The 24,967-nt window shown below is 50.6% G+C and overlaps 2 protein-coding genes across 7 annotated transcripts in view; both read left to right on the top strand.

Annotated features, from left to right (window-relative positions):
• The window catches only part of Huwe1 (HECT, UBA and WWE domain containing E3 ubiquitin protein ligase 1), a 231,872-nt gene that overhangs the window by 78,968 nt on the left and 127,937 nt on the right, over positions 1-24,967 (top strand). For all 6 annotated transcript variants that reach the window (XM_077688793.1, XM_077688795.1, XM_077688794.1 and 3 more), the window contains exons 33-35: positions 14,343-14,923; positions 14,987-15,068; positions 23,336-24,137. In XM_077688793.1, coding sequence (XP_077544919.1) covers positions 14,343-14,923; positions 14,987-15,068; positions 23,336-24,137 — 1,465 coding nt within the window. The remainder of the gene's footprint in view (positions 1-14,342; positions 14,924-14,986; positions 15,069-23,335; positions 24,138-24,967) is intronic.
• On the top strand, positions 6,427-8,862 carry LOC144158137 (uncharacterized). Its single transcript, XM_077688797.1, has one exon. The coding sequence runs from the start codon at positions 6,745-6,747 to the stop codon at positions 8,593-8,595; it is 1,851 nt and encodes a 616-aa protein (XP_077544923.1). The 5' UTR covers positions 6,427-6,744; the 3' UTR covers positions 8,596-8,862.

Raw genomic sequence — 24,967 nt, 5'->3', positions numbered from 1 at the left:
CGACCTGAACTGTTCATCAAGGAATGTAATGCAAGAAACGGAATCAAAATTGACCCAGCGGTCACAAAGAAATCCCTGGTACAAGCGACACAGGTGGCAAAAAAAAAACTGTTTTGAGAAAACGGCTTCCGAAGTTGCAACATAGGTTTCACTTATCAAAAGTCGCCACGGTTGCAACCTTTCATGTCCTTTTGAACATGGGGCTTCTGGAAGGCCTTGCCTTGAAATTGGAATGCCTTTTACAGCCTTTTTCTTTCCAGAAAACATTTTCAGCTCCTCCGTAAAGAGTACATACCCCACTTTGCAGACCAAACGAAGGGGGAGATGGGTTTCAATGGGCTTTCAATGCAAAGTAGGTTAGCTGGTTGGCTGTATCGCACTGATAAGCCTCCTTTTGCAGTGTTGTCACCATGGCAACAAGTTGAGCATTTTTTTTACTTAAATTTGAACATTTTTGGCTTTTTTTTATGTTTTATCATCCTGCCTGGCACAGCAACTTAGTACTCATACGTGCAGGTGTTCATTGCCAAAAGTTTGCATACCACAAGGATGAAAATGAGCTACTTTGAAGCTTGGTAGAGTATTCTGCATAACTCCCAACTTCAATGCAAGAGCAAATTTTTTTACTACTTTTGACATTCAAGGCATCCAATATTTCTAGCAGCAAAGCCAGTATGCCCTAAGCAATGGTATCAATAATTTCCCTAAAAAATCACTGTTAAATGCTGCGACAGTAACGTACATTTTTAATGCAGAGAACATATTTTTATTCCTATATTACTAACTCAAACCTGTTTGCATGAAAATTACAAGTGCACGGGAAACGTTGCGCAATAAAGGCGATATGGCTCGCGCGCATCGCAGCGCACGCTTACCGCGACATATCGAACTTTGATTATACCTGATATGGCTGGTCAGGTCGCTTTTAATATTAAAACTAACGTCGCAGGCATTAATTACAACTACTGGCGTTCAGTCGTAACCGGTTGCCCAGTCATGTGATGCTCCAATGCGCGTCGGGTATGCCGTGCGCGCCAGCGCGTTTGACGCGTCAACCGTTTCTTTCTCAAGGCTAGCGAGCCCACAGTCAAAACACAGCAATAACTAAGCGTGTAAACATCGCAAACCCGACTAAAAGTTAACTTCACGAACCGCTATTGGAAGCGCGCACACCGCGTCACCCTCCGGGGTCTGGCGATGGTAGAGTCACGCGCACCACAAAGCGTTCGATGACCTCCTCCTTTCGAGCCACACAACTTCCTGTAATCTGGCTCGTTATCTCTGGCATTCCCACCGCGATAACGTCCGTGTTGAATACCGTAGATTGACCAGAAACCCGGCCGAGCGAAGCGGCGAAAATGAACTCAAACCGCTCGCCACGCAGCTCAGGCGGCCGCCATCTTGCGTTGCGCCCGTGACATCCAATCAAGAGGGTCGTTGTTCTGCGCCCCGACCGGAGGACCAATAGCGCTTCAGCATCTATTTCTAGCTTCGTTTGTGCGTTGTTTCTTTTCTGCCGTTTGTGCGTTTGTGAATGAACGAAGATAAAAGAGACGAGCGGAACCGGAAAGACGATCGCTCGGCCGATCTAACCATATCAAAATGACCGCGGCCGGTGGTGCCGTTGCGGAGATACAGCGCTCCGAAAATTGCCGTTTTTTCGCCCTTTTGCGCTGATAGTTTGTCACCGCGCCTGACAAAAGTATTTTTTTATGCCACTTTGCGACGCTTTTCAGCGTAAAAACTCTGCAGATGCATAGAATAGGAAACATAGAAGCCGAATATGCGGGTTTCAAAAAAACGATGTTTTGGTCATTTTTCCGAAGTTGAAAGCCGCGTCCTCCCTTAAGGGGGGACGCGGCCTTTGAAAACGGAAAAATCGCAAAATAAGTGATTTTTGGAAAACCGTGTATTTGGGTTGTATATGTCATAAACTAGCTTCTCTGAAATTATCAGCTCCTAATTCATCATAAAAATGTCAAAAAACGAATATATAACCACCAGCGGCATCTCCCGCGGAGCGAGCAAACGTGAAACGGACCCAAATTTCGCACGAACGCAGCCGACATGCCCATGCCGCTTTCCGTAGAGCCGCCATTTTTATCTTGTTTTGTTTGTGGATTCTTGCGCTCTTTTTTCCGCCATTACTGCTGGCGGACGAGAGAGAGAGAGAACAACTTTATTAAGATTTCTGCAGTAACCCCTACCCCACCCTCTTCGGATGGGGTCTTGGGCCGACGAGGCCGGACGTCTTCTTAGTGGTGAGAGTCGCTCCCGGTGGGCTTCAGCGTACTCAGTTTCCCCCTTTCTGCCTCCGGCCCGTCCGGTCGCTGCCTCTCGACCGCCGCTAGAATCTGCTGGACGGCCTTGCGTTGCACGTCGTAGTCGTTGGATCTCTTCGCCTCCGCTATGTGGGGCGGGAGAACGTCGGCATTGTTGGCATTGTTCGCGCTTATGCAGTCTTTTAGGATGTGGGCCAGCGTGGCCTGCTCCTTCCCGCACAGTCTGCACACATCAGTCACGTAAACCTCCAGCCACAGGTGCTTGGCTAGCACTGGGGTAATCGCTGAGTTTGTCTGTAGTTGACGGAGCACAACCGCCTCTTCCCTAGTCAACCCGGGGTGAGGCAGGGCCATTGTTCGTCTTCCTAGTCTATACCATGAAATCACCTCGCTGTAACTGGTCATGGTGTCCTTGTCGGGGCGATCCACTTCGTCGGCGACCGTCGTTCCCGTGGCACGGCCGGCTAATCCTCGCGCCACGGCGTTGGCCGTCTCGTTGTGGTTGGCGAGCCCCAGCGGGCTCGCCACCCCTTCGCCGGCATGTGCGGGGAACCACTTAAGGGGGGACGTGGCTTTCAAAATCAACTTTTTTATTTCTTTGTGGATTTTGATGAAAATTGGCACAGCAACTGGAAATGCTTCTGTGATAACACCATAAAGATTTCAAAGTAATATTTTGAAAACTTTTTTATGTATGAAATTTTCTTTCTGTTCCGCTTGTACCGAGCTTGAGCGGCTTATAAAACACGATAGAAAACTTGTTCGAAGTGCTTTGCATTCCCAAATGAATGGGCGAGGTCGTGACAGTTTTAGAATTTTTTTTTACAACACAATGTTTTTTAGTTTTCATTTTTTTAGAGGTTAATGTGCAACAGGCATGTCAACTGTGAACGATTATTTGATTAAAAAAATCACAAAAAACAAATCTGGAAAACCAAAAGTGTCACGACCTGAACAGTTCATCAAGGAATGTAATGCAAGAAACGGAATCAAAGTAGACCCAGCGGTCACGAAGAAATCCCAGGTACAAGCGACACAGGTGGCAAAAAAAACTGTTTTGAGAAAACGGCTTCCGAAGTTGCAACATAGGTTTCACATATCAAAAGTCATCACGGTTGTAGCCTTTCATGTCCTTTTGAACATGGGGCTTCTGGAAGGCCTTGCCTTGAAATTGTAGTGCCTTTTACAGCCTTTCTCTTTCCAGAAAACATCATTTTCAGCTCCTCTGTGAAGAGTACATACCCCCCTTTGCAAACCAAACGGAGGGGGAGATGGGTTTCAATGGGCTTTCAATGCAAAGTAGGTTAGCTGGTTGGCTGTATCGCACTGGACAACCTCCTTTTGCAGTGTTGTCACCATGGCAACAAGTTAAGCATTTTTTTTACTTAAATTTGAACATTTTTGGCTTTTTTTAATGTTTTATCTTGCCTGGCACAGTGACTTAGTACTCATACGTGCAGGTGTTCATTGCCAAAAGTTTGCATACCACAAGGATGAAAATGAGCTACTTTGAAGCTTGGTAGAGTATTCTGCGTAACTCCCAACTTCAATGCAAGAGGATAATTTTTTACTACTTCTGACATTTGAGGCATCCAATATTTCTCGCAGCACAGCCAGTATGCCCTGAGCAATGGTATCAATAATTTCCCTAAAAAATCACTGTTAAATGCTGCGACAGTAACGTACATTTTTAACGCAGAGAGCATATTTTTATTCCTATATTACTAACTCAAACCTGTTTGCATGAAAATTACAAGTGCACGGGAAACGTTGCGCAAGAAAGGCGATATGGCTCACGCGCATCGCAGCGCACGCTTCCCGCGACATATCGAACTTTGATTATACCTGATATGGCTGGTCAGGTCGCTTTAAAGATTAAATCTAACGTCGCAGGCATTAATTACAACTACTGGCGTTCAATCGTAACCAGTTGCCCAGTCATGTGATGCTCCAATGCGCGTCGGCTATGCCGTGCGCGCCGCAGCGTTTTACGCGTCGACCGTTTCTTTCTCAAGGCTAGCGAGCCCACAGTCAAAACACAGCAATAACTAAGCGTGTAAACATCGCAAATCCGGCTAAAAGTTCACTTCACGAACCGCTATCGCAAGCGCGCACACCGCGTCACCCTCCGGGGTCTGGCGACGGTAGAGTCACGCGTACCACGAAGCGTTCGATGACCTCCTCCTTTCGAGCCACACAACTTCCCGTAATCTGGCTCGTTATCTCTGGCTTTCCAATCGCGATAACGTCCGTGTTGAATACCACAGATTGAACAGAAACTCGGCTGAGCGAAGCGGCGAAAATGAACTCAATCCGCTCGCTACGCAGCTCAGGCGGCCGCCATCTTGCGTTGCGCCCGCGACATCCAATCAGGAGGGTCGTTGTTCTGAGCCCCGACCGGAGGACCAATAGCGCTTCGGCATCTATTTCTAGCTTCGTTTGTGCGTCGTTTCTTTTCTGCAGTTTGTGCGTTTGTGAATGAACGAAGATAAAAGAGACGAGCGGAATCGGAAAAACGATCGCTCGGCCGATCTAACCATATCAAAATGGCCGCGCCCGATGGCACCGTTGCGGAGGTAGAGCGTTTCGAAAATTGCCGTTTTTTCGCCCTTTTGCGCTGATAGTTTGTCACCGCGCCTGACAAAAGTATTTTTTTATGCCACTTTGCGACGCTTTTCAGCGTAAAAACTTTGCAGACGCACAGAATAGGAAACATAGAAGCCGAATTTGTGGGTTTCAAAAAAACGATGTTTTGGTCATTTTTCCGAAGTTGAAAGCCGCGTCCCCCCTTAATTACCACACCGTCGTTGTCGCTGTTGGTTTCGGCCTTGCGTAGAATACGCGCGGCCGCACCGCTCACTCGGTTCTTCGCAAAATTGCGCACTGCCGTTCGCGAATCACACAGCACCGTCTTTGTTCTTGGGTCCGCGATGGCGAGTGCCACCGCCACTTCCTCGGCTTGGTTCGGCGACTTGGTCTTCACACTTGCCGCCAGCCTGGTCTCGCCGGTCTTGGCTTCGACCACGCTGACGCTGAAGACGCCGTTGATGTTTTTGTAGCTGGCCGCATCCACGGTGCTATCAGCGCTTTAGCCCGTGCTTGTCTTCTTTCTTTGTTGTACGTTGGGTTCATGTTCCATGGGATCGGGCTTACGACGATGCGTTTGCTCGTCTCCCGCGGTATCTGCTCCCCCGTCTGCAGATCTTCTCTGACGCTGACGCCTAGTTGTCGTAGTATTTCTCTGCCAGTCTTGGTTCCCGATAGTCTTGTGAACTGCGCCGTCTGCTGGGCTTCCGCTATTTCTTCCAGGCTGTTGTGGAGTCCGAGGGCTTCGAGCTTCTGCGTGCTCGTGCCTCCTAGGAGCCCCAACGCCGACTTGTATGCCTTGCGCAGCATCGCGTCGACTTTCTTTTGCTCGCACTGCCGCCAATTGTGAAAGGCGGCGACGTATGCGACATGGCTGACTACGAAGGATTGAACGAGTCTTCGAGTTGTTCCTCCTTCATCCCACCTCTTCTGCTCGGCACTTTTTTTATGACTCGCATCGCCGCGCCGGTCTTGGCGTCGAGTTTGGAGACCATCTCTCCGTTGACCCTGCTGCGTTCGATGAGCATTCCTAGGACTCTGATTCTGCTTACTTGGGGAATGGTTTTTCCCCCCTGTGTTCTCACTGTTATATTGTCGCCGTCTCTGGTGGGCTGCTTGTTGCGCCTCGCTCCCTTGGGCGGGGTCACTAGGAGCTCCGACTTTGTGGGGGAGCATACCAGTCCCGAGCCCCTCAGTTGGTCTTCTACTGCTTCCAGTGCTTCTTGCAGTTTGCTCTCGATGTGGCCATCGCTGCCGCCGGTAACCCATAGCGTTACGTCGTCGGCGTAGACCGTATGTCGTACCCCTTCAACGCTCTGCAGTCGGTTGGCGACCCCGATCATTACTAGGTTAAGGGGAGATGCGCGTCGAAAAATCGCGTTTTTCGCGGAATTTTTCAGTTTTGAGATTTTACCTGTAAAATTATCTTTGTACATTCAGCTACGCCTACGCAAAAGATCAAGGCAAAATTCGAACGAGAAGTTAGTAAAAAATCAATTTTATTCAGCCACGGTGGCTCGAGAAAGTGCTAGTTTCGTCGCAAATCAGCAACTTTCGATCGTCTGCATTTCGAGAATGCGGCGTCTCCCGCCATTGCTGTTTGCTTGGAGAGGTTGAGAAAGCCTTCCTCTAGCCCACAGCACCTCCGACAGTTTCGCATTTCGGCCCAAAATAATAAAAAAAGGCACGTTTTGGCGCCTGTTTCGAGCATTTCTACTGGACATTTAAATCACGTGGTGCTCTAGCGAGGCCGCCATTGGCCTACACGGAGACGTTGCTGCGGTGAAGCACCGAAGCCTGCATCCATCCTCGACTGTGTACGGCGACTCGATCGAAGTCTGTGGCTCTTTTTCTGCGTTTTTTTAGTTATTTCGTTATGAACGAACCGAAAAAGCGCGATTTCCGAGCTCGGAAGGCTCGGACGAAGACCCCGTACCGAGGACGGCGTCGCAAACCTCTACAGAAAGTGACAGCGGGAGGCAGTCGCCCGACGCCTCCGGTTAGCCCTAACCAGCACAACGGCCACTCGGACGAAATCGACGCCGCGCTGAACTTTGTGAGCGCTTCGGAGGTGAAGATTGGACTCTTCGAGAAAGATAGAGCAGCAAGCGATCGGAACTCTGCGAGTGCTGTGATATGCGATGTCGGTGCGCTTACGGTGCTGATAAGCGGAGCTGCTTGCCCAGCGTGCCACACCTGTACCCTCACGGTACACGAACCGGTCGAAAAACGGAAGGGTCTCTCGGCGTTTCTTGAGTTGCATTGTGCGAATAGTGAGTGCCCTGAATCGGTACTTTCTTCTGTGCACACCTCGAGCCGTGTTGTGCCTGGTGACCTTGCGAATGGTGCTAGCGGAAGCCGGGAATATCGGAGTGGGAGCTCCCGCGACAGCTTTGCCGTGAACGTCAAGGCGGTGGTGGCTGCGCGCGCGATTGGCATCGGGCACGAACAGCTTTCACGTTTTTGTGCCATTCTTGGCTTGCCGACGCCGTTACATCACAAGAACTTTATTGCAATCGGCAAGAAAGTTCATACCGCGGCCATGAAAGCCGTGGGGGAAAACATGGAGAAAGCGAGAGTTCACACGAAAGAGATGGTCGGCGGCAGTGATGTTGCCGTGATGTTTGATGGTACGTGGCAAAAGCGGGGCCACAAGAGCCATAACGGCGTTGGCACAGCTGTGTCTGTAGACACTGGCTTGTGCCTCGATTTTGAAGTTCTCTCAAACTTCTGCCTTGCGTGCAGCCGGCACAAAGACATTGGGAGCGAAGAGCAAGTGTGGCAGGCGTACCATGGCCCAGTTTGTGAGAAGAACGTTGACTGCTCCTCTCATGCTATGGAAACTGAGGCAGCAGTGCGCATATGGACGCGGACCCCCTCAAATGAGACACCATTGCGCTTCACTACATTTTTGAGTGATGGGGACAGTAAAGCTTTCAATGCCGTCTTTGAGGCCAAAGTGTACGGTGAAACGTCCATCGTGAAGGAAGATTGCACCAACCACGTGGCCAAGCGCCTGGGCACTTCAATTCGCAAGCTCAAGACTCCTCTTCCACGTGGCGAGAAGTTGAAGGACGGGCAAATACAGAAGTTGCAAAACTATTACCGCATAGCCATTACCAGCAACAGGGGCAATGTCCAGGAAATGTATCGTGCCATTTGGGCATCACTTTTTCACTCGAGTTCAACGAGTGCGGCCAATAGCCATAAATTCTGCCCCGAAGGAGTTGAATCATGGTGCAAGCACCGGCGGGCGGAAGCACTAGGAGAACCCGCGCCAGACCACACTCCGCTTCTGACAAAGGCACAGGGGGAGGCTCTGCTGCCTATATACAGGCGTCTCACGGAAAAGAAGCTTCTCACCCGCTGCTTACAAGGGAAGACTCAAAATGCAGCAGAGTCCCTCAACAGTAAGATCTGGCTACTATGCCCGAAGACGAAGTTTGCGTCCAAGACTGTAGTGGAAACTGCAACTGCCATCGCCGTTTTGTGGTATAACTGCGGGCATGGCAGCTTTGAGCAAGTGCTTCAGGAGCTTGGTATTCTGCCACCGGAAGAGCTTGTTGTCCTGGGAAGCTCCCGTGACCAGAGGAGAATGAAGAAAATGTCCGTCCGCCAAACCGCTGAAGCTCGAGCCCATCGCCGAAACCAGGTGAAGAGAGCACGTCTCACGGACTCCATTCGAGAGGGTGCTGAGGGGCAAACGTATGGACCAGGGGAGTTCTGAACAGCTGTGCTGTGTTTGAGACATATTGCTCTATTTTTGCAAGAAATTTCATGTGCTTTCATCATGTTTTTGAAAAATACAGATGTTTGAAACTTTCAAAAGCATTTTTCTCCATTTGTACTTTTCAGCATTTTTTGCGTGTTGTGCAACACATTTCAGGTACTTCAAATGGTCAGATATGGATGAAATTTTGCACACAGCCTCTTCAAAGTGTGTAGAATGTCAATATCTATATGCATTTTCAATATCTCTTATACATTTTTTGCAAAAAATTAAAATGTTCTCACAGCACACAAAATATATACTTTTGGTGTTCCTGATTTTTTTTACAAATATAGAAATTATTTGAATAAATTTTAAGTAGTTTTTGACATACTACTTTACCCAAGCAGCAAAATGAGCTATTGCAGGCTGCTCTAAACAAACATTTATTATGAAAAAAGATATGCACAAAAAACCCTATATTTTGCTCTTGAGGGCTGTCTCACACAAAAACTAATGTAGCTACATAAGAACTAAGCACATATTTGGAATCAGCATTAAAAACTCAATCTATGACCAAAGTTTCATAACTTTAGGTATAATATTAAAGAAAAAGTGTTTTCGAGGAGCATCTCCCCTTAAAGAGCAGCGGTGAGATTACCGCTCCCTGCGGCGTTCCCTCGCTTGCTAGTGTCTTCTCTGGTAGTTGTAGGTCTCCCGCGCAGATTCGGGTTGTGCGGTCGGTCAGGAAGTCTCTGATGTAGTTGTACGATCTTTTTCCCAGATTCAGGCGCGATACCTGGGCAAGGATCGCTGAGTGCTGAACTTTATCGAAGGCACTCTGCAGGTCCAAGCCCAGTATTGCTCTGTTGTCGTTGGTGTTTGTGTCGTAGTCTACGATCTCTCTCTTGAGCTGTAGCATAGCATCTTGGGTCCCTAGCTTACTCCGAAACCCGATGAGCGAGTCCGGGTTTGTTCTGCTTCTTGGAGGTAGTGTTGCCACCTGTTCATGAGTACGTGTTCGAGCAGTTTGCCTACGCACGATGTCAGCGGTACCGGTCGTAGGTTCTCGACACCGGGTGGTTTGCCCGGCTTCGGTATTAGAATTGTTTTGGCTTCCTTCCATCGGCGCGGTAGCTTTGCGGCCCTCCAACATTTGTTGAAGTATTCCGTCAGTGCCGCGACCGTTGCGTCGTTCAGGTTTCGTAGTGCCTTGTTGCTTACTCGGTCGGGTCCCGCCGCCGATCTTCTATTGAGGTCTTGCATGACGTTTCGTACCTCCCATTCTTCTATGTCGCGGTCTATTTCGGCGTTTTCGTTCCATGATATTCTGGGTGTTTTTCTTTCGGGGAAACCGGGAGGTATCTGGCGTCGAGTTTTCTCTTCACCTCGTCCTCCCCGTCCTTCACGATCGCCTTGTGGATGATTTTGCTGAGTTTATGCTGCTGTTCCCCCTTGGTTTGGGTTTCGTCCAGGAGGTGCCGGAGCAGTCTCCACATTCTACCCATGTGGAGTTGTCCATCTGCCTCCCTGCATGTCTGTTCCCACGGTTGTTTGCCGAGCTCCCTGCTGTGTTTTTCTATCTCTCTGTTAATTTCGGCGATCTTTTTTCTGAGCTTTCTGTTCGTACGTTGGTTCCATTTTCTTTGTAAGGCTTCCTTTGCTTCGATGAGGTGGGCCAGTCGGCGATCCATCGTGTGTACATTTCCGTCTGTCTCTAGCTCAATCGTTGCTTCCTCGGTTGCTTCCACGATCGCTTTTGCCCACGTGTCTATGTCCTCTATTTTCTCGTGCTGAGTTGGGAACTGGCGGCGAAACTCTTCCCAGTTCGTGTATTTGTTTTTTTTCTCTTGGCTTGTGTCGTTTCCGAGTGGGACTCGCATCTCTTGATCATGTGGTCGCTGCCGAGATCGGTCTTGGTGTTCTTCCATGTCGCGTCCCCTCTGCCTTCGATCCTTACGAACGTCAGGTCCGGGGTGGTGTCTCTGGCGACCGATGTGCCTGTTCTCGTTGGGGTCTCACGGTTCGTGATCAGTATTAACCCTGCGTCCGTCGTGTCTTGCGTTAAGTCTCTTCCTTTTTCGGTGGTCTTGTCGTAGCCCCAATCGTAGAGTGGTGCATTAGAGTCGCCCCCGATTACTACCGTTCCTTTCTTTATCGTTCTTAGCGCTTTCTGCATGAGCGTGCGAAACTTGTTTCCTGTGCCTCGGACTGCTGTGCACGTTTACGACGAGTGTGCTTGTCTTCATCCTCCTCCCAATGATCACCTACACCGCGCAGCTGTCCGTCCAGTTGCTGGTGTTCAGCCCGTGCTCGACGAAGACGATGCCCTTGCGGACGAACGTACACACCCCGCCGATAGGCCTGTGTCTTGTTTTCGTTCAGTGTCTTTGCAGCTTTGGCATGTGCTCTGTACCCTGGTAGTTGTGGTGTTTCTATGCAGTGCGTTTCTTGAAGCATGAAGATGTCTGGTTTCCTGTCTATCCCTTCTAGGTGTTGTATTATCCTTGCTCTTTTACTTTGGTAACCATTACAGTTCCATTGCCAGATTATGAGGTCCCTGTCCGGCTTCTGGTCTTTTACTGTCTTTCGGTCTGGCTTGGTCCTTGTACTTGGTGTTGTTGGGTCTATAATTGTTGCAATTTAGTGTTGATCTGGGTCTCCACGTTTTGCATGAACGCTTGCGTTTGGCATTCCATGCTCTGCATGAATGTTTGCAATTGAGTTTGCATCTGCCTCATTCCGCTCTGCAGATCCTGCAGCGTTTTCTCCATCTTGCTAAACTTTTCCTTCGTCGTTTTTGCTAGCTGTTCGCGCTCCCTGTCCATGCGGTCGAGACGTGCCATGAGTCTTCTTTCCTTGGTGTTTTCGATGATCCTTTTCTTGTTGCTGGGTTCCGTGGGGTGTTCGTCGTCGCTCTCGATGTTGCTCTTGGTGGCTTCTTCTTCGGTGACGGCTGTTTCCTCCTTCCTCATCGGTGCTGGTATCTCTGGGGCGGCTTGCTCCTCTTTTTGCGTTTGGGTCTGAGCCATCGGTTGGATGTTGGACCTCAGTGCCTCTATTAGCTTGTCGATCTTATCGTCTATCATTTTGAGCATCCGTTCGCTGCTTTCGCTGATCATGTCGTAGACTTCCTTTCTCGTGGGCTTTTCTTCGCTTTGTTGTTGTTGCTGTTTGCCCCTAGGCACTTCATCTGCTTTGGCTCCCTTCACTGCGCCCGACCACGTCGGCTTTCTTTCGTGCTGCGGCGGTGGCGGGGGCTCCTGTCGGCTAGCATTTTTTCCGCAGCTGGTACTGCGCCGTCTACTCTCGCTTCTCTCCTTGCTTGCCTGCAGCTGCGGGAAGTCTGATGTCTTTGGTGGCTTTGTCTTCTGCAGCTGTTGTTGTTCTAACCCTGTCCTTCGCTCCCATCGCCGCTTCGTAACTACGAAGGGCACCTTGAACTTGTTTTTGCACACCCTGTCTCCCATCGGGTGCGCTCCCCCACATAATTTTGTGTTCCGCGTTAGGGTTAGCTATTCCACACGCGAAACATACTCTGGCCTCCGGGGTCGGGCAAACATCAATTCGATGTCCAACTTTGCCGCAGCATTGGCATACAGTATAATCCCGCTACAACGAAGTCCACTTCAACAAAATTTCCACTTCAACGAAATATTTCCAAGTCCCCGTCAGCTAGCCATAGAAGTCAATGCAACAAAGTCCTCGCCACAACGAACCATTTGTCTGGCTTGCTTTCGCTTCAACGAAATTTTTGATGATTTGGGGTGGGTTTGAACAATTATTTTACAATAAAATAAGCATAGCGCCAGCTATCTGTAACTTTTTAAACATTCAGGATGCTTAGTTTCACCGAAAACATGCGGTTGCGCCCACACCGCCACACAAAACAGACAAAAAAAATCACGCCATATTCATGGAATGAATGATGATAAGTGGGGCGGAGCTCGAGAGGGGGAGATCATCGGTAACCGTAACTCTCCCCTGAAAGTTCGCCCATTACATCATTAAGAAAGACGTAAGACTGTGTGCGTACATTGTACAAATCAACTTTTATTTTCGGAGTCAATGCTCCCAGGCCCAGACCTGGTGAAAGACCCCGCGCCATCGAGGACTATCCCACACCTCACCACAATTTGTCACGTAGGATGGGACACAACGGTAAAGAAAGAACTTTTATTTAGGGCGAACTTGCGCCCGAACAATACGAGAGGAAACGAGCAAAGGTCCTTGCGTCTCGTTCGATCTCCGAGAACGACTGCCTGCGTTCGTGGCGTGATCTCTTGCCTGATCTCCCCCTCGCAGTGCACGTGCGCTCGCGCCTCCGTTGGCAAACACAGACAAGCTCGCGCTCCCGGTGCCGAGTTTGCGCTGCCGGTTGCGCGTGTAACGCGGCCCACTTTGCGCCATCTCCGAAAGCATGCGGCGGTCACGTATCACGAGACACAAGGGATGGACAGACCCATGGCTTTAGGAGCTTCGCCCCTAAAAAACTCATAGGCGGACGCCATTGTTTGATGGTGATAACGATGTTGGCTGGCCGTCTTTACATGAGGCACAGGCCCGGTTCGCCAAGCCGGAGCTAGAGCCAATCTGTATCCAATTGAAATCGCACAAATGTGCTCCGCTGCTGGCGCGGCACCGTCATGTATGCGTTGTGACTCGTGAGCAGCTGTCCTTGCCGTTTTCCTACTGCCATTCTTCATAGCCAAGAGCAAAAATCATGTTCGCGTGTTTGGTCTTGAAGCCTAGTCATCCTATCTTAGTCGCGAGCGCACGGTCATGTTTAATGCAAGCGCGCGCGGCAGCTACTGACCTGACCTTGCCTGCCAAGGTCAGTAGCTGCCGTGCCCTGTCAGAGGATAAGATAACGGCACTGCTCCTGCCACAAGCGAGAGGGGGGCTTCCCACGGCCTAGCAGCTATCTGCAAGTAATCAGCTCGGTGGGCACGCCTTGTTGTGCAGCAATACGTTTTGCGCCTGCATTTCTTCACCCCCCTCCGTAACGCGTTCTTTGCGTGCAATGAACACAGATAACCATTGGTATGTTTGTTATCCGAATAAACATGACGTTATTGCGCGTCACTCCTTTTTCTAAACATTGTTTTTTTGCTGCCAATGGTGCGGAAATATACGGGGCTATTTTTCCGGCCTTTCCATGATGTGTTGGGGCGGATTTCGCCTCAACGAATTTTCGCTTCAACGAAATTTTTCACGTGTCCCGTCAATTTCGTTGTAGCGGGATTCGGCTGTACTTCTGTCTTTCGGGGGTCGGCTTAGAATCGGGGCCAGCCTAGATTTGAATAAATACGGCATCTGTGAAGTCGGCGCTCTGACTGACCTTGTGAGCGGCAATTTTCACGGCGCATGCAGCAACGAGGCTGCCGCCGGGAGTTGTTTGCCCATGGGCCGAATTTTCGCTGCATTCAGGTTGGCTGCTTTCGCATCCATAATTTGCTATGGAGTGGCCGGGTGTCCTCGTGATTTTGCACTTGTTTATAGTTGCACAGAAATTGTATGCCACCCATTGGACAGTTTTTCTACCATCATTTACAGAACCGTTTTCATGTAAAACTGTTTTGCTTACTTGAGATCTTGCGTCATATTTGGGGTCAGCACCTGCCAATTATTGTGACTAGAGGTCGTACGCAAAAAATAAACTTGTCCATGTAAGAGCGCACATGCTGGCTAAAGCAGAACCGATTGAAGTGCAAGGAGAAGTGTGCATTTCGCTAAGCGAGCGGTTGTTCGTGACCCGCCCGCAGGTGCCGCGGGGCAAGCAGCAGCAGGAGGAGGAGGCGGAGGTGGCGGCGCTGGCGAGCCAGCATGAGGAGGACGACGCGCGGGTGCAGGCGGAGGAGGAGCCCGTGGAGGCGTCCGTGATGGACGCCTTCACGGAGCACATGCTGCCGGGCTGCCTGCGGCTGCTGGACGCCCTGCCGGAGACGGTGTACCGGGTGTGCGACCTGCTCGGGGCGGTGGTGGCGCGCAACGGCACGGCCTGGCGGGACCGCATGCTGGCAGCCCTGTTGCAGGAGGTGCGCTCGACGGCCGCCGCCCTGCTGGAGGCGGCCAACCGCCAGGAGGTGCCCCAGGCGGAGCGCGCCGCCCAGCTGTGCTCCCTGCCCGTGGCGGGCATGGCCGCCGTGCGCATCCACCTCTTCACGCTGCTCTTCGAGGAGATGCGCCTGCCCTGCGCCGCCCTGCTCGAGGAGCACTCCCTGGTGGACCTGCTCGTGCAGCTGGTGGACGCCGCGCACCGGGTGCTCGTGCTGCCCCCGCCGCCGCCACCCTCCGCTCCCACCGGCGCCACATGCCCCAAGGAGCCACCGCCCGCCACGCCCAAGTGAGCGCTCGTGGGCGTGGCCAACGGGCCGCCCGAGGCTGACGGCCCTTCTCCTCCGCGCAGGTGGCTGGTGTCCCTGATCCTGCTCATCGACCTGTACGAGAAGGCGTCGGTGGCGTCCAAGAGGAGAGCGCCCCTGCTGCAGGTGGGGGGGCTGCATTCATGCGCTAAACCAAATGCGTACCACAACTCAGTCTTCAGGATTCGCCCGTCATCTCTGTCCTGGTTCTTAACAATGTTTAGCGCAAAAACCAAAGACTAGAAAGGAGACAGTACAAGCGCTAGCTTTAATCACCGCCAGAGCCGGTAAATATGGAAACAACTGGAGCATGCTCAGCATGCGCCGCAGTAGGGTATGACGAGTACGTAAATGTGTTAACCACCGAAACGCTCGGGAAAAGATTTCTCCAAGTTAAAAAGGACCACCAACGTGTCACTGATACAGTTATCGCCTTTTTTCTTGATATAAAAAGCTTTCAAGAGTTCCCGTGCTGTCGCATCTCTGCTCCTGCCCAGAATCTTAATCTCCCCCAGAAGTGGCTCGCACTTGCAGGCACGGCAATGTGAGGGCAAATGCGCATTTACTTAGTTTTTTACCGACAATTCATGTTCCCGTGCTCGGTAGTTGATACCATCGGCCGATCTGGCCAACATAGACTTTTCCGCATTTAAGAACAGGTCCTCGCCATCCACAGAATAGGCGTAGCCAATAGGTGCACCGCTCTGCAAAAAAACGGTCACCTCATTTGAACTCTTGGTGGGTTTTTTTTGCAGAGTGGAGCACCTATTGGCTACGCCTATTCCGTGGATGTTGAGGACCTGTTCTATTCTGTGCCACATGGTTTGAATCAGAGGATGCATTGATAGAAATGGTGCTGTTGGTTTTCAGAACTCCGCTGGTGTGCCAGTGGGCTACTTCATTTCGTTGCTTGAGTTTTATTTAAAGTCTACTTTTATCTGTTTCTGCAAAGACAAGGGATTTGTATTGGTTCCTGTGTGGCCCCTGCACTCTGTAATATATTTTTAACCGCAGTTGACCATGCCTTGCACAAAGGAGGAGACAAGTTAGTCTTCAGAGTTTTTTTGATATGTGGACGATTTTTGAGTGGTTTTAAACAAACATAACACTCTGATGCATGCAGAATCTGTTCACTTTATTTTAGCCGCTTTTCGGCGTGCGTGATACCTTTACAGAACTCATTGCAGTTTTTAGATATTACCGTATTTACTCGCGTAATCCTCACAGTTGCGTAATCCTCGCACCCCTAATGTGAGCCACCAAAACTTGAATTTTTTGGTTCCTCGCATAATCCTCGCACCCCCAACTTTGCAGCGGTGAAAGTTGCCTGCTCGCGAAACCCGCATGGTGCACGCGCTCTCCAACGCGCGCCCTCCCCCGCCGCCTCTCCGTTCGGCGGAGAGCGCTGTGTATCCAAGGCCATTCAGGCGCCCTAACAACCTGCATGGCTACTCCCTAACAGGCGCCCTAACACGCTACTCACACTGTCCTTGAGCCGGTTTCGCGCATGTTTCGCGTGCGCGCAACTAGACGGTGTTCGCGCAGTCCGCTGTTGTGTTGTCGTGTCGCCGTCGTGGTCTCGCCGTTGAGCGGCAGCAGTTAGTGAGTCACTCGCGTCAGTGGTGGATAGCTCGCTGCCGTTTTGAGAACTTTTTGATCTAATTGTTTTGTGCTTGGTGCCGCTTCGCCATGGGGAGGAACGCCAGCTACCCTGCCGCTTTCAAATTGAAAGCGAAAGAGTACGCGATCGAACACGGCAACCGTGCCGCAGGCAGGCACTTCGGCGTCACCGACTTCAACGTGCGTTACTGGAGTAGGGCACGCACATACGACGACGAGATAGGGCGCGCGCCAGAAAGCAAAGGCGGCAATTTCATGATCGCTGATCGACGAGAGACTGTTTACGTTGTAAATAATAAAATAAAAAGAAATAGCTGCTGTTGGCAACGCTGCTTACCTATACAAAAAACGACCGCTACATTTAGCGGGATTGGCTTAAGGGGGGAGGTGGGGATCGGAGCAAACTTTTTTTTTTTTTGACATAGAGTAATGAAATTTGGTAGGCGCATTGGAAAACACTCCAAATGGTGAATTTTGAAATTTAAGAATGATACCTTCAGTAGTTTTTGTGTTACAGAGATGTACATGTTGCCCGCTCGTGGAAAGCCTACCAAGGTTTTGAAATATGGTAGGAAGTTCAGAATACTTTTGAATTGTAGTCAAAAGAATACTACAGGGTATGACATTCTTCGAATTTTTTTTACACCCTTCATTTTTTTTACAGAAAACATTATTTTCACCTGTACCCAGTAGTATACAGCTGACTTGGCCGTAAATGTCACTTAAAGGGGCCCTGAAAGGCATTTTGAGCACACTAAATGAACTAGCGCATTCGCTAGATTGGGTCGCCAACGTCACCTGTGCCAAGTATTACTCTTTTACGCGCAGCGGAAAGCTCACACTTTTGTTGCAAAGTTTGTCGCTTTTTTCTCACCCTTTCCTTCGTTTTTTTGGACGCCGCCATCTTCACATGTCTACATCATCGATTCCCAGATGTTCGTCATGAGCTAGACATCCTGCTATTGGGCGGCTTTTTCACGCACTTCCGGCAAAGAGATGAGTCGTCTGCTCAGCGTCGGCTCGCCGGCTGATCTGCCAGCGGAGTGGAGTGCATGGACATTTTACGACAAACGAAACAAGTGTAAACAAACGCTTAACCGTTCGTATTGAATGCAACACGGCCATAACACGACGTGGATTTTATCTTACGTGAGTACGTACCATAAAGAAAGTCCCGTGGCACTTCTTTGGTGCAATCGCAGAGAACGCCCTGAGCCGAATGCCCGGGTTTGACGCGTACATTTTATTCAACTTCAAAACAATCCAGAGATGCGTTTCGAACGAACGCAACGTCACAACATGCGTTGCAAGTCTGAACCGCGATTGACAGACGATGAGTTGCCTCCTCCTGCCCGTCGTAAATACGGCACTCACCTCACACCCGGTTTGCTGGGACGAGCAGCAAGTCACAACTCTGGCGCGCAAGCGAGAAGGCTTTTAGCCAGGCACACTGCACATACCCCATGCGAGTTTGAGTGGTACGTCGTTCGAGAAAGATAATCCAGACCATGGGAAGCACTATCCACCCGCAGAAGTACAATGTCGCATTTCATCGCGAAACGAACGCGTCCACAACACACAGGAGGCGATGCACACACACACACACACAGCTTCGGTCGCTGCATTGGCTTAGCTGCAAGCTTCGTTCGGACAATCAGCGATGCTACGACGATACAGAGCTGCGTGAGGACGACGTGCTAACCAATTCACGTATTTAAAAACATAGGGGCAAAGAACTAGGTTCATCGGAAGCAAAAAATCTTTCCTCCATTATAGTGCCTGAAATATACTGGCTAGTGTGCCGAGGGCGGGCTCCAGGCGGGCGCCGGGAGCGATGTACGCGGCCGTCTGCCGCTTGGGGCGCTGCCGTGCGGGAGTGTGCGCGTTCATCCGGCCCGAGCAGATCGCGCGGTTGCCTCCGAGCTGCGTAGCAGACGGCAGCGGCAGAACTTTCCATTCCCGCTTGCGACGAAAGCGAGCGAAAGCGACGGGAATTCTGTCGCGCAACCAAAATTTGTCCCGACCATTCGACAAAAACGATCGTCGCGCGACAAAGCGACGGAATTCCTGCCGCTCTCACTCGCTTTCGTCGCAAGTGCGAACGGGCCTTTATGCGCAATCTCCGCCCCACATAAAACAAGCTCTTGCTTGTCGCCTGAGCACACGGTTGATATCTGACTACGTTACACTGTGCTTGCCAGTGTATTTAAACGATGTCACTAGGTTTGAAACGTACGCGCTCGGCGTGCAGCTTTGTAAACGCAAGCGGTTTCACATACGCACGCTATTTTGCTGCTAATAGAGTTTTAGTACAGCGTTTGTGGCCTTTGCATACGCTAAACGCTAAATTTTTGCGTCCCGCTACGTGACACCGCGATGGGAGTTTTAGTAGAGCGTCTCATCAGTTTTTCGTAGCGACACACTAATGCATACGGCGCCATCTGTCAAATGTTTTCCGAAATGTCTCGCCGGCTGATCTGCTAGCGGAGTGCCGGAGTGTTTGGACATTTTACGACTATCCAAACAAGTGCAAACAAACGCTTTCCCGTCAGTGTTGAATGCAACACATGGGTGCAGCTTGTCAGAACACGGGTTCTCGCTGATCGAGTGCAGCGTTGGTTTGCTCTTCGCCTTCACGTTCATCGCCGCTGATAAAGCGATCCGATCCGGCGCGTTTTGTGCACGGGTTCTGTGTCGGTTGAAAATGTCTTTTTTCACATGCCGCCGGTAGTAGGAATTACAACCACTGCAAAATAACACCCGGCACCAGCGGGGCCACATCTGAGACCGCGCTTTTTGGATAAACAGTGCGCGGTGCACCAAAGGGAACGAGCGCACGATTCTCCCCACGCGGCTGCGAGTTCGCCGCCGATACCAACTGCAGCCCTGCAGCTACGTACACCGCGAAAGGGCAAGGCCAGGCCGCACACATGCGGCCAGGTCATTCGTTCGCTTTTCCAGCCTGTCTCCATGGTGTCTACAGAGATGAAAAAGCCGAAAGAGCTGGCCCGTAGCAGACGGCAGTGGGTGGGAGCGCAATAGCGGAAGTACGTCACCGCTGAGGAGCGGAGCATCATGGGAGGGGAGGCCAACAGCGAAGAAACAGTTGAAAGGAGGAGGAAATACGGCGCGACGATAATTCGCGGTTTTTGATTTACGATTTCTCAGCTAATACTCATCGCTTTAACAAAATTCTTGCAGGAGGAGATTGCTAATACATTGCTTTATTTGGTTACATGTACATCCATGCATCGGCGGAAGGCATTTCAGGACCCCTTTAAAAAAATATCTAGGCCCTAAAATGAAAATCCGAGAATGTCATACCCTGCAGAACTCTTCAAGGATTGAAATAAAACAAACAGTGTCAAAATCCGCCTAGTGGTTGCCATGCTATCCTTTCCACGAGCGACGAAGAACTCGTAAAACGCACTTTTGAGAAAACGGCTCTTGAAGTTTACGAAGACTTCACGATTTTTCAAACTGCACCAGCAGCATAGTCCTTGCTGGCCTTGCTTGGGGACAACCTCAAAGACCTTTGCCCTTTGATTTGGTGAATCTGGGAGGCCTTCCTGGCCAATTGAAGGTTTTCATGTACAGGCCTTCAGGTGGCAGAAGCACCAGTTTAACACCTAGTGTACCACAAAGTTCGCTGTGGGCTAATAGGGTACCTAGACTTTACTGGATGTATGCCTAATGCATAGCTGTCTCCAAAATGAAAAGTAAGGCATGGTTTCGTTTTATATTAATATTCCAGCAGACTTTCAGCAGATTTCTGGGTATCATAACATTGCCAAAGCTACAGCTTAGTACATGGAGCTGTTCGGTGTCAAAAAGTTATATCTGGGCATCACAAGCATAAGATGAGCTATTTGAAAGCAGAGTATAGTTTTTTTACACATTTACAACATTGATTATTATTAGCATACCATGCTCTTCACCTTCAGGAAAATCAATCATTGCAAAATAGACAACAGAATTGCAAACATTGCGAAAATAGAAAACCCAATAATAATATCGAATTGTGAACGCTGCACCCTTACGGCATCTTTTCTAATTTATTTAACACTGAAAATATTATTTTGTAATCCCAGACTTCGTTGTACGAACTAGCTTAGAGCCACGGCAAGTTTCTCAAATAAGCTAGGTGACGGTTAATTGCAACCCCCCCCCCCCCCCCGCTTTACAATCCCCTACGCGCACGTTCCCCACGATCGTAATTTAGGTAACCTTGATATGGTTGGTCACTTAGTTAGCTTTTCCCATTAAATTTCACTTCGCGTACATCAATTATTATTATTCGCGTGCAATAGCAACCGATCCCGCTATCGGTCGCTGCCCGAACACGTCGCGCCAATGCAGCGCGCGCCGCAACTTCTGGCGAGTCGTTCATTCCATTCCCGAAGCTCGCAAGCACGCTGTATAACACAGCGTTTTATAACATCGCAATGCTCACAATGCGTCCAAAAGTTCGCTTCACGAACCGCAATTGTAGGCGCACGCACCGCGCTTCCCACTCAAGGACAGACCACGGCGATGTCGCGGGCACGTTTTCGATGCGTCTTTCGAGCCGCGCACTTCCCTATCTGGCGCACGATCTCAACATTATCGCCGCGATAACAGTAATGTCACTGTTCAGTACCGCAACAGATAAAACGAGTAACTGCTACCGAGTCGACCGGGAAACCTTGAAAACATCGGGAGCGCAGTGCGCGTAAAATGCGCAGTAGCCCGGCGGCCATGTTTTTGCTGGCATGGCGGCGCCCAATCAGGAGAGTCGTATCTAAAAACGCGGCCGGACAGCCAATCGCGTGTTACCATCTATCGGTTGCTTCGTTTCACTATCTTTCTCTTTCTGCCGTTTGTGCGTTTGTGAGCGAGCGATGACAAAAGGAGCGACCGGAAAACGAAAGTTAAAGAGTCGGCCGATCTAACGCGACCAAGATGGCGGCGCCCGGTAGCGTCGTTCCGGAGATACAGCGCTGCGAAAATTGCCGTGTTTTCGTCATTTTAAGGAAATATTTTGCCACCTCAGTTGATATAAATATTTTTCTTGCGCAGTTCGCGATCGTTTGCGGCGGGGAAACTTTGTGAACGCATAGAATATAAAACGTGCAATCCGAAAATGTGGGTTCCGAAAAAACGATTTTTTGGTCACTTTTCGAAATGTGATCCCCGCGTCCCCCCTTAAGGCAAATTGGCAACTCTGTGCACCGGATTTTTTTTCCCGCATAATTCTCGCACCTCTAACTTTGCATTGACTTTTCCGAAAAAAAAGTGCGAGGATTATGCGAGTAAATATGGTAACATCTATTTAGGTACCAAGCATGTCTGCTGGCGTTATTCCCCATGGGCACAGAAAGAGCCCCTCCCTTTTGACTCTGCACACTGCAAGACTGCGAAAAGATCAATCGCTCACTCTTGCCTGGAATCGGCTCCCTCCAAGTGGTGTCCCCACTCCATGCAGGCTAGCTTTGATGAGCAAATTGAAAGGCTGCTTTCAGCCGGCTTCCCGTGCACGGTTTTGTACTCAGTCACTGAGGCTCAAGAAGGCTAAATTGAGGAGGCACCTCTAGAGGAATGCCCGAGCCAGCGCTGTGTGTGTATGTATAACCGAAAGCTTGCTGCGCCATGTAACCTCAACTTCATCATCAGCAGAGAAGGTGGCCAACAGGCATGGCATTCCGATCCTGTTCTCGGTGTTGGTAAGCTGGCCCGACTTTGCGCGCGCACTTCTTCCAGTGGGTGCAGAAAGAAAGGATGCGACAAGAAGCCTGCGAGGCCCTTTGTGGACTGCGCTACAGGTGTCGTCTATCAGATTCCACTCAAATGCGGAAAAGTCTGTGTTGGCCGGACTGGCCGATGGTATCAGTGACCGAGCACGGGAACATGAATTGTTGGCAGAAAACAAAGGATATGCGCATTTGCCCGCACATTGCCGTGCCTGCAAGTGTGAACCACTTCTGGGGTAGATTAAGATTCTGGGTAGGAGCAGAGATGCGACAGCATGGGAACTCTTGGAAGCTTTTTATATCAAGCAAAAAGGCGATAATTGTATCAGTGATACGTCGGTGGTCCTTTTTAACTCGGAGAAATCTTTTTTTCGAGCGTTTCGGTGACTGACACATTTGCGCACTCGTGATAACCTCTCGAGGATAAACTCGAGGACCGAGATAATTGGAGAATAATGGGAGAGGCCTTTGCCCTGCAGTGGGCGTAGACAGGCTGGTGATGATGATGATGATGATAACCTTTGTGGCGCATGCTGCACATGCTTTAGTTGTTTCTAAATTTACTGGCTCCGGTGCTGATTAAAGCTCAGTTGAAAGTTAGCGCTTGTCCTGTCTTCTTTGTTTTGTGACATCTTTGGTTTTTGCGCTAAGCATTTTTCAGAATTGAGGCTGTTTGTCACAGTGGTAGCAAAGCACTTAGTCTGTCATGCCAGAGTAAATGCTAATACATACAGCAGACACAAGCAGAAAGACATGCAAAGATGGAAATGAAGGAAGGAGGGGACGAGGGCTCCTGTTTTTCATCAGAATCATTGGATGGCTTGCTGACGTACCTGTGGTCTGATCGAAGTAGGTACATTCTACCGCCCTCAAAATCGACCCTGGAAGGCTCCTCACAAACTCATTTTTTAAATGTAATGTGCACTATTTCATTGTGGACAACTTCTCCTCCTGTCTAGACAGTCTTTCGATAGCTGAATTTTTGTGGTGCCTTTTTCGCGGGCCACCGTGGAGCCCTGACTCGGGTTGTGCCCTGCCTTGCAGCTGCCCAAGCGCCAGTGGAAGTGGTTTGATGACCGGACGGGCCGCTGGAACACGTACACGGCCCTGAACAACAAGGCGATTGACGACGCCTACTGTGCCGTGGAGCCGAGTGTGCACTTCACGGCCGGCCGGCGCAAGTACACGGTGCAGTTCTCCACCATGGTGCAGATCAACGAGGAGACGGGCAACTGGCGGCCCGTCATGCTGGCCTGGGACGGGAAGCCCGCCACTGCCACATCCGTTGCCACTTCTTCGGCGGCCAGTGACGGTGCATCCGCGGCTCCAGCGTCGGTGGCGGCCGAAGGTGGGCCGGACTCTGGCCATGCCTCGGCGGCCGGCAGCCCGACCGTACCGGTGCAGGGCCTGGGTCCCCACCAGTGCTCGACGCTGGTGCGGGCGTGTGTGGGGCTGCTGAGCATCCCGGTGGAGCCGGACACGCTGCACGGGGTGCTGCGGCTGTCGCTGCGGCTGACGCGGTGCCACGAGGCGGCGCAGGCCTTTGCCGCCCTCGGGGGCCCCCGGCTGCTGCTGGGGCTGACGCAGGCGTCGGCCTTCTCGGGCTTCGCCTCGCTGGCCTCGCTGCTGGTGCGGCACGTGGTGGAGGAGCCCCCGACGCTGGCGCACGCCATGGACAAGGTGGCGCGCACCATGGCCACGGCCGGGGGCAGCAGCCCCGTGAGCTCCAAGGAGCTGCACTACGTGCTGCGCGTGCTCGGGCCGGCCGCCTGCCGCGACGCCCGCCTCTTCCAGGAGGTGGCCACCAGCGTGCTGCGCATCTCGCTCCTGCCCATGTCCAAGAGGGGTGCGTACGGGTGCTCTATTGCTATCTGGGAGCATTTTGGCAATAGTGAGCCTTTGGGAAACGTGGGGCGTGCCTAACAGTAGTTATAAAATCCAGGGGTGGAACAGCTGCGTCATTTGCGCCAAAACCATTTATCAGCGTCGTCCTGCACCGCAGAGCCAGAATTGAGTCGCGAGATATGACCGCCATGATACCCCGTGCCTGAAAAATTGGCTGAAACATCGTTTTTTTTGGTTTCAACATGGTTATGGTTTCAGTTTCATCAAGAATGTATGAGCGGCTATGGGAGTTGGCTTTTGTTTAGCTGCAAGCAAGGCCGCAGGCACTACGTACTTTCTCCGCCTTCACTTTGGATTAATTTGTGTCGCATTTGCACGTTTTTTTGTCGGTGCCGGCCGCTGCGCCACAATCGATTGAAAGTGACCAAAAGTGGAGAAAATTTTTTAGTGTTCTATCGCAGACAGATAGAAAACAATATTCGCATGGAAGATTGTAGTTTATTGGAAGTGAACTTCAAATTAGTCGACCATTTTTGACTAGTGCAGATGCATGTATTGGGCAAACACGTACGTCGTGGACACTTTTCCCTCTCTATTTCTTTCGGTTCGCCTTTCTTGTCAGGTAATTGCTCATTTTCCCCTCTAAACTTTGGGGTTAGCTTTGCTTATGTGAAGGATAGTCCATCATTAATTGTATTCTAGCACGCTCTCGTTACATAGTCAATGGGGTACGTTCATCGACTCTTGTAAACCCATGACAGTGTGAGGATATCCATCCATGAGGGATGGTGGAGTAGGTGGCGCCCTCTGGGCGCGGTGCGGTGTGTGTGC

The sequence above is a fragment of the Haemaphysalis longicornis genome, unplaced genomic scaffold (genome assembly GCF_048455015.1).
Source record: "Haemaphysalis longicornis isolate Haplotype H1 unplaced genomic scaffold, Haemaphysalis longicornis Haplotype H1 scaffold_10, whole genome shotgun sequence".
Classification (NCBI taxonomy): Eukaryota; Metazoa; Arthropoda; class Arachnida; order Ixodida; family Ixodidae; genus Haemaphysalis; species Haemaphysalis longicornis.
The sequence above is the reverse complement of the archived record's forward strand: the minus strand, read 5'-3'. Positions and strand labels throughout refer to the sequence as shown.